General features: G+C 39.3%; 1 protein-coding gene across 2 annotated transcripts in view; it reads right to left on the reverse strand.

The window, feature by feature from the left end:
* The window catches only part of lgr4 (leucine-rich repeat containing G protein-coupled receptor 4), a 122,878-nt gene extending 113,061 nt beyond the window's left edge, over positions 1-9,817 (reverse strand). For both annotated transcript variants that reach the window (XM_086008117.1, XM_086008116.1), the window contains exon 1: positions 9,362-9,817. In XM_086008117.1, coding sequence (XP_085864243.1) covers positions 9,362-9,600 — 239 coding nt within the window. In that variant the 5' untranslated portion in view covers positions 9,601-9,817. The remainder of the gene's footprint in view (positions 1-9,361) is intronic.
* Between the last annotated feature and the right edge of the window lie 372 nt (positions 9,818-10,189).

Here is a 10,189-nt window from a genome sequence, read left to right on the forward strand (position 1 = left end):
TCACAAATGTTAGTCACTATGAAAACTGAAAACCTATACTCACAACTAATGGTTAAATGAATGAATCCTGAATGTGTAAAGATTAATACACATTAAACATTAGCAATAGTTCAGGAAGTTTAAGCCATTACTAAAACGGAAACAAAAAAACTACTTAATGTACACACAAGTTCCTTTTAAGATGCATGCGTGTTAAAAGATGGGATAACTTGAACATTTCTTTTTGATTTGCACCAATGGTAGTCAAAGCATGACCACTCTTCCAGGTCAGATACAAGACAAGTTTCCTCATACAGCACCAAAACACTTATTCTGACCTCCTGGAGGAGAGATGTTGGGTTTGAACCTACCCCCGTGTGATTCGTGTCTGTTTTACACTGTGAACTGTTGCTCATTTGGGACTGGATTTGGATCGGCAAACTCAATTCACCTCTGACCTCAAAGTCAATAGATAACGAGAGGTAAATCATTTATCATAAAAAAAGTGCAGATACTGGAACCAATTAGGAGTTCTGTAGTTAGTTTTTAAAGCAATGGCTTCCCAATCAGAGGGTCACAGTTTTGAATGCCAAAGCTACATGTTACTCAAATCCATATCAGTTGAGATATATTCAGTTATCAACTGCAAGATGGAGAATCTCACAAAAGTGGATCATTCCAACTTTGTTGAGATGGCGGGGGGGGGGGGGGGGGGGGGGGGGGGCAGGAAGAAAACAAAAAAAGAGACAAAACTAATTCTGACTGCCCTTCCTCATTACAAGAGCATTTCGTCAGGTTATTAAGAGAAGTTGAATGCAGTTTCTCCAGTCGAGAAAATAAATTACGTGAAAGTGACAGCCAATGTGGGTGGAAAAACAAGAGACAAGCATCTTTAAAGTGACCTACCGACTGTATACATAAAATAAACAGTAGTGCCAAAACGGCAGTGTCTTGTACAGTACTAACTAAAAGTACCAGAAGCCAAGTCCATGTTAAAATCTGTATAAAAATATCAATCACATGCACAATCCTTACAAATTATACTGACCAAACCTTTTGATGCCGGTTCTAAATCAGCTTTTTTTTTAAACCCACATTACACAAAGTTTACATATTTCAGAAATTGATCACACTGCACTGTTAAAAATTAAACATTTTAATTGAAATATGATTCAGAACTCCATTGCGTATATAGGGTGCAAAAAAAGGAAAAAGAAAATGGTCAACAAGATTCCTGGTAAATAACAAATACAAATAAATTCTGTAATCAGTTAGATTAAATCCTTTAACAAAATCTGAAGTTCAAAAAAAGGGGACAATGTACTTGCATTTTTTTTTATGGATAGCACAGTGATTTAAGTCTAATATAGAAACAATTAAATGTCCAAGAACACCATGAACTGCTCACAATAACAAAGTTATTAGCCGAGGAGGACTGCCTGGCTTTTGCACAGAGACAGGTATAAGTTATCTAAAAAGGAAGCTTAAGTCACTGTGTGGTTTAATTGCTTACTGACGAACACTCCCTGAAAAACAAATTAAACATCCAGGCGTTTCCTGGGTGAAAGGGCACAGAACTCAATTACTGGAAGGAAATATCTCACTAGCCAGAGAGAATAATCAACCCTGCATGTCATTAGCCACATCAAGATTTAAAGTCAACTTAATGAGGTGGAAAAGGGGGCAAACAAGGAACAGACAGACAGAGTAACAACTTCAACGAGGCTTTCAGACTATTTATTCCTGACAGGATGACTGTTATTTGGAAAGAGAGGTGGAGGGATTTGTAGAACACAGAAACAGAACCATTTTCACATTCTGTAAGCGAATGATTTATAAGAAAAGAATTCAGGGACTCTTGACATCCACGACTTCTGTAGAGCACTTTGCATCACAGGCTGGAAAATTGCCCTTGAAACAACTAAGCTTGCTGTAAGCTTTCATCGAGAACAATTGTGTCAAATATTAACCGTTCTGTTAATGTTTACAATTCCAGCTCAAGGTGTTAAAAAATAAAATCCGATTTTTGTTTTTGATATACCTATATGTACATAAACACAATTAGCAGTTCAGAGTGTGTACGTCAAGATTGCTTCATTATAAAATCATACCAACAGCACTAAATTAAATGCAAACTTTTAATTTTATCTTGTTGCAGTTTACTGTGCATTTTAAAATGCTGAGCTTTCTTATTTCATAACTAAATATAGTTTCAAACACCGAATTCTCAGCTACATGGGTTCTTCAAAAAATATCAGTGAAAAGATAGGTCATTGCTGACCCCATGTCCTGAAACTGATGGTTAAATGCAGCACAAGTCACCAAGCTGTACCACCCTAAAAAGGGAAAGTGAAATATTCCATATGTTTTCTTTGTTACCAGCAAGGTTCTTGCCATAAAGCCCACATCAGCTTCCCTGTGGAGGGACCAGGTCAAGGGCCCGTGCAACTATTCAGATGCAACCAAGTGGAAGCTAACAACTCATTTCAAAATGGATACTGTGAAACTTGCCAGAAAACATATTTCTCTGCACTGCATTTTTGTCACTTCTTGAAAGTTTACATTTCAAAATTACTTTAAACTATAAATCTATTTTTTTCCAAAAGAGATAGATTTGCAGATGAAAAAAATCCATATTATAAATTAATTGAAAAGATTTTAAATTGTGTATCTTTCACTTGCATTTAAATCCTCATGTTACATTTCCTGGCCGAGATGGTCGGAAGGCAATCTGCTTCCAGGGATCCGATACCTCATAAATGGCCATTAGTAGATTCATGTGCTTCCAAGATGGACTTTCCTGCCAATTTTTCTTTCCTCCTCGTGGAAAAGCACCTTACCTCCACTCAGGACATTTTCCCAATTTATTTATAAGCAATATTTCCAAACAAAATCAAAGAGTCAAACCAAATAGAGAGTTAGTTTATATCAGAAATGTAATTAATCTAATATTGGAATTGTGGAATGCAAGTTTAGATTATAATTTTATTCAGAGCAAAGAGAATTAAAATCTGGTTTTCACTACAGCAAGACCGAATTATACATTATTCTCAGTCTTCCAACACTGATTTATTATAGCAGCAAAAATAAATTTGTGCAGACAGATATTACACATTATTCCCACCATTAATGGCACTCCCCAATTAATTAGAACTGATCAATGTTGAGATCATACAGAAGGAGGCTGTTTGGCCCATCGTACCGATGCTGGCTCTTTGAAAGAGCTGTCCAAATCGTCCCACTCCCCAGCTCATGCCCCATAGCCCTGCAAAAGTTTCCCTTTCAATATTTATCCAATTCCCTTTTGAAAGTTACTATTGAATCTGCTTCCACCACCCTTTCAGGCAGTGCATTTCAGATTGACAGGAGATCTGTTTTGTACATCGTGTATACTCACTTTTCATTTTTTTTTTTTTTTTTTTAAATGCCAGCTAGAATCTTATTCTAGTATCTTTCTCACACAGAAGCACAAGCCCATAGATATCAATAAGCTATTGCATTACTGGGTTTTTTATTCACAAAAGTCACCTCAACGTCAGCATCAAGGAAAAAAAATTGACTGAATTTTACACAACTGTGAAATCAAGTCATACACAAGAACAAAATAATTTCCCGCGTATTCAAAAAAAGTACTATGAGCTATTCTGTAGCTCCATATAGTTTTCAGTTTATTTTAAATTCACAACTTTGTTTTTGGCAGATATTCCAGTACGAGAGTTGGGAGCAGTTTTTTTTTTAAGTTGCGAAATCTATGCCACGGCCCATAGTTCAGGACACCACCAGGGCTGAAAAGCGTACAATAGAAGGCAAGATAAATCAAGACCTGGCCATTGGAAGACACCAAGCTTGTACGTGTAGGAGGAGGGGGAAGAAACTGAGTGAGGTAGGGGGTTCCCTCATTCCTGGGAAAGAGCAAGTTAAGAGTTTGTGACTTGCAAAGCACACTTAACAGTTTAAATAATCAAACTACAGTGCAGAGCATTTCCAACATGCAGCACAGTGGCCACAGGTTTTGCCCTTACCAGCACAAAATTTAAAAATGGCTATAAACATAGCTCACCATTGTTCCACATCATGGTCACAGTTTAAAGCTGCAATTTTTTTTGTATTTTACTGCCATATTAAATAGCTGTTCAGTAACTTCACTTTGTGACTTTAAAGGTTTTAATTAACAGTTCATCAAATCATACACTAAAGATATCAAACTGCTTTTCTGGCAGTCAATGTTCCTGTGCAGTGGTCTGGAGGTCCTGCACAGGCCGCTCACCGGCTTATACATAGGAGAAACCGCGCACGAGAGAGAATTTGAATGGGCTGAGAGAATTTGAATGGGCTGCGCAGCCAGTTAAAGGGGCCGCACACGAAAAAAAATTACAACGAACATTGCTGGCAGTTAACCATTTTAGGCTAGATAACAGTGACATATAACATCAGATTGAGCACAAGACTGACACCACTTATATTATAAATTCCTGAATCCAAAAACTCTTTGAATCTTCATAATTACAATACAGTACTTGCCGGTTTAAAGCCATGTACAAATATAATTATTGTAGAGTCCTGAAAACATACACCCATACCATAAATTTGCAATCTACCATTAACTACGTATGCCCAGTATACTCAAACCAATTACATTTCTTGACAAACTAGTTATGCATTCTGTTGCATTAAGAATTTAATCCACTGAGTCACAAACAAGGAAGGCCCCAGGTTCAATCCCCAGCCTGTTCTGAGTTAGCTCATAACCAAAATGGCAGCAAAAGCATTAAAATTGACCTTCAGGGGAAAAAATGAGTTGGGCACAGTTTCCATTCCTGGTCACTATCCAGGGAATGCTGTTTACATGTGAACATCAGACAAGGGCAGCACGGTGGCATAGTGGTTAGCACTGTTGCCTCACAGCGCCAGGGACCCAGGTTCGAATCCGGCCTCGGGCGACTGTCTGTGTGGAGTTTGCACATTCTCCCCGTGTTTGCGTGGGTTTCCTCTGGGTGCTCCGGTTTCCTCCCACAGTCCAAAGATGTGCGGGTTAGGTTGATTGGCTATGATAAATTGACCCTTAGTGTTAGGGGGATTAAATACATGGGGTTACGGGGATCGGGTGGGATATGTGTTGGTGCAGGCTCGATGGGCCGAAATGGCCTCTATCTGCACTGTGGGGTTTCTGTGAAAAAAACAAACAAACAGGATAGGGCTCAGCTTTGATGCACCTTTCCCCACACTGGAGGAGCCTGCCAACACTCAGCATCAAGGCTCCTACATGATGAATGGCCACTTGAACCAGTTACCAGAGGGCACCAGCACCTGGTGGTACCATACTCCAGCAACAAGTTGTAACTTCAAAAGAGGAGCGCTAGAAGATTGGTTAGAAAAAAAAAAATCCAGATCAGCAGCACCACCTTACCTGCTTTTTATTAGCTCAGGTGGCTACAGTAACAATCGAACACTCATTTAAACAAAAGTTAAGTAAAAACATATACAAGATCTTACTACCATTTCTAAACTTGGCTGGTGCATGAGAAAACTGCTACCTCCAAGTTCCCCTCTAAGGTCACATACCATCCCAACTTGGACTGTATCGCCGTTTCTTCAGGGTCACTGGGTCAAAGTCCTGGAACACCCTACCCAACAGTGGGAGTACCATCACCACATGGACTGCAGCCAGATCAAGAAGGCAGCTCACCACCACCTTCTCAAGGGCAGCTGGGGATGGGCAATAAATGCTGGCCTTGTTAACGATGCCCCATACCAAGAATTAATTTAAGAAACACAAAATATATCTCAGACAGAAAGACATCTAAATAGGAATACAAGTTCACTCAACTTTATCTGGCACGGCATTTAGAACTGATTAAGACAGTAGATGAAAGATTTTACTTTCTTCCTTGTGTTCTGCAATACAGCCAAGCGTTAGCTGGAACACTTTCACGAGAACAGTTTTGTGTATTGTCCCAGTTGCAAACAAATACACCTGCATTCTTGCCAAATATTTATTCCAAAGATTCAACATACCCAGTAACAAAAGCTGTACATTTCTGAAGTCTCAATCAAGTAAACACATTGAATGCCTAGCTCACCTATTAGTATCTTGGGCACCTTATCTGCACAAAATGACAGAAACACATGTTTTATTAACAATGTGTAACTACTCAAGTAGGTAAATATGGGTAAACCACAAACTATCCCAATTTATGGCTACCAGATGCAAATCAATACTGAATAGTATTGGTCATATTTTGCCCTCCTCCATTTACTTACAAGTTATTTTCAGACCATTTAAATACAAAAGTAATATGTAACCAGTATACCAGGCTCTCCTTTATAAAGTTAATAACTTCTTTGTAAGGAAAAAATTGTGGCATTATGAAGCTACAAAATACTGTAACTTACAAACTATGTATTTGACAGCAATTCTTCTGCAATCACTATTTATACCTTATGAACTTTGCTGTGATTTGGTTGAAAGAGTTTAGAAATATGGGTTAAATCAGATTCATAAATGTAGATGCTGGCACTGCACAAATGGTTCAAATGTGTGTTTCTTTAACTTTTGAAAACTACCTATTTATCATGTGGTATTTTATCAAAGTATTTGCTAAAACATACAATTCAGTACTCATGACATATAATGCCAAACAAACTAAACATGGAAATCCTTCACCAGGCAAATATTTTATCTTGCGCCTGCTTTCAAATACTCTAGTGTGCCCTTTTCGAGCTATAAAATCCAGTAATATCTGCATTTCACAAAATTAACATTCCAACATGCAGCACATGATGCAGGTTAAGCATATAGGTAGGCAATTATCACAGCAGGCTTAGAGTAAGAAGTAATAGCCTTTGAACATATAAGGCTCCAGGCACTTATTCTAGAAAAGATAACACTAAAATATTTAGTGGCTTTAAAAATACTGCATTTTTGATTAACCCGAGATCAGTGCATTATTAACAACCTTCCTGCCGTCAAATATTTATGGCAGGATATTTCTACGGACATAGTTTCAGTGAGTTAACATTGTTCTTTCCAACTGTAAATACTCAATGCCTACAAGTACCAAAAGAGTACAAGGGCCTTTCTCACCAGTAAAAGGAAATCAAAAAGCACATGATCAATGCTAACACTTTGTTTATTCCAAGGATCTTGAATTGTTTGGGGACAACATGAAACAATTTGCTATAACTCATGATCACTTGCTCAATGTATAAACAAATCTTTTAATATATATACATAGTGACTTTAACCCAGTGTGCAATTATGCAATTGTGAAGTAGACTGGTGCTGAAGTTACTCTACCTGCTGCTTACCGACAGCGTCTCAGTAATTTTCAACTGCCACCCTAGTAACCCAAAGGGAGTCAAAATGATGGACTAAACGAGATATTTCCACTGTTGACTGCTTTTATATAAACTATACAGTTCATTTGTCTTTGAAAGCATCATCTAACAAGGTCTAGTCAACTCAAGGCAGTTTCAGCTTATGCTAGAACTTTAATTTTCCAACAATTCCAGCTACAACTGCAGAATTCCTAACAATCCTACATACATACACTTTTCAAATCCATGCTGTGGTTTATATAAAGAAAACTTACTCTGCAGCACGACACAGAAAAATCCATTCTCAGCTGGATACAAGAAGTTTAATAGCATTATTTTAGGGTGCCTGCCATTTTGTCTTTAGCTTTTTTTTAAAATCTAGCAGGTTTTTTTTTTAAAAAAGGCATTACATTTATATATGGGATTCCTGGTGTATATGAGATGCAAAGAAGTTGACCCAAACTTCTTTCTGACATAATTCATTAAAATATTCAGTATTCCACAGCAGAAGCCATTTTTAAGAACATGCATATTGTATACGCAAGTTGCTGACCTCTGACATTTTTCCTCAGTGCCCTAACTTTCTGACTGGCAGGAAACCAGGGGAAAAGGTGGAAGTAGGGAGTGTGAATAACAAACAACCTGCTCTTGAAATTGATCTCCACTCGAAAAACATGAAAATCTTCACAACAAATGACAGTAAGTGATAAGTGGAACAGATCGACTTTTCCACTACTTACCTGAAAGTCAGAAAGCTATTTTTCAATAGCAAAGGGGCGCAGGGGTACTGTACCTTTAAAACTTCCATTAAAAAAAAACTTTTAATTCAATGAGACCATTTAACTATGTTGCTCTGCTTTTTTATTATGCATTTAACAGAGCACTGTGACCTGGCAGCCAGTTACATCGCCCACTTTCATGTTGGAGGGTTAAGGCAGGGGGTTGAGCTCCACATGTGTGCACATAGAACACATGCAGAGCTCACCAGCATCTGACTACTGCTGAAATCTCTAATACAGGATAGTCAGCTCCAACAGTCTTCAGAAACTTACACTGCAGTAGAGAAATATATTTTTAAAACTTCATAACTTAAAAATTCAAATAGTCAATTGGAGTGATTCTACAAGCCCCTTTTCCAGTGGCATTCCTACTGACATCAAACTGCCAATTTCTACAAAATCAACAGTGTTGCTTTGCATGTTGATCTTTGTGTGGTCCAAAATATTGCCCAATGCCAAAACTAAAGCATACAACATAACTGAAGCGCAATATAGAAATTATTCTTCAACCGAGGATCTTAACTGAACGGATTGCTGGTCAGCCAGAATCTGATACTTTACTCAACCCGTACATTTAATTTTAAAGAAATAGAAAACGCAGCTGAAATCGGTTTACATCATAAAGCCTGCATTTGGTAATGTTAAACCACAAGTATATAATCTGATGGGACCCGTCAATAGTCTAATTTGCAATATAAAGCAGAGATTTAACTGCAAATAGTCTACATATCCAATTTCAAACTTGACTGCATAAATAGATAAATTGTACTAAACCAGATAATTAAAAAAACAAAATGACTCATCCTGCCACAAAACGTCTTTCCATGCCAAATTTTAGATAAAAATAAATTAAAGTTGCACCTAGAGTTGTGAAATACTCTACTATATTTTACAAAACAAGTACATTTTTGTAAGTTCCAGCAGGCAAGGAACAGTTTTTTTTCCAGTTATCCCAAGAGGGCACTTTCTTGCTTTGAATCAACCTGAAAGAACAGCGGCGAAGATCGGTGCTCACGTTCCTGCGAACCATGTTGCCGATACTCCACGAAACGATCAATATTTACCGCAATCACAATTATAAAATCACAAGTGTCTTTTTTTAAAAATATATATTTTCTCCTCGATCTCGTTTTCCCTGGCGTTACAAGTTCCCCTGGCGTTACATGCCAACGTTTATATTAAAATATAAATCGACAAAGGCATCGCAGTGACAGCACCAGATGTGAGGAGAATACCTTTTCTAGATTTAGTTTTTAATTCTATATTGAATGGTTTATTCTACTCACAGGAAGAAGGTGAAGATGCTGAGGCCTTGCGGCACGGCGGTTAATCCTCGGCCGGAGCAGTCGACCCTGAGCGCGGCTCCACCGTCGCCTTCGCAGCGGCACACGGCCGGGCACGGAGCGGCCAGATTCTCGGCGCCGGCGCTGCCGCTCCATCCCAGCCACAGCAGGAGCAGAGGAGCCGGGCACAGCCACCACGGCACTGGCCACCGCCGGCGCCGCCGCGCACACAACCGGCACATGAGGGGAGAAGAGGAGGAGGAGGGGGTGGAATAAACCAAACGACTGAGATAAACTCTCTTTTTCTCTCTCTCTCTCTCTCTCCTCCCCGCCAGCTATCACAAACACCCCCCCTCGGGTGAGTTTTATTCCTCCTCACTCACACACACCGCCACTCAGATGGACTCTCACTCCAGCGAGCTCCGCAGCTCAATAAACAGCTGACGCTCGGCTCAGGCGGAGAGCCGGGCCCACAGCCCAGCCCCGGTCACCATTGGATACCGCGCGAGCCCCGGGGAGGAGCCGCCTCCCTGACTGACAGCTCTCCGGCTCCGGCCCCAGCGGCGCTGCAACTAACCTGAACAGGCTCTCTGCAGAACCCAAAGGGAGCTCGGCGGCGGCCGGCGAATTTCCTTCCAAGGTTATGTGCCGGAACATTTGATGCAAATACAAAGACTGAGAGTACCCCGCAAAGGTGAAAGGCACCACTTATTGCACAAAATTGTATTTAAATTGGCTTTGCCGATCGCTAAATTTCAATGGACGTTCAGAAAACAAAAATACAAGTATCTATATCAGCAAGTTTCAAATGTTATTTTTTTGTATTATGTT

This window comes from Somniosus microcephalus, chromosome 15, assembly GCF_052327205.1.
Source record: "Somniosus microcephalus isolate GS21.2 chromosome 15, FLI_Smic_1.0, whole genome shotgun sequence".
NCBI classification, from domain to species: Eukaryota; Metazoa; Chordata; class Chondrichthyes; order Squaliformes; family Somniosidae; genus Somniosus; species Somniosus microcephalus.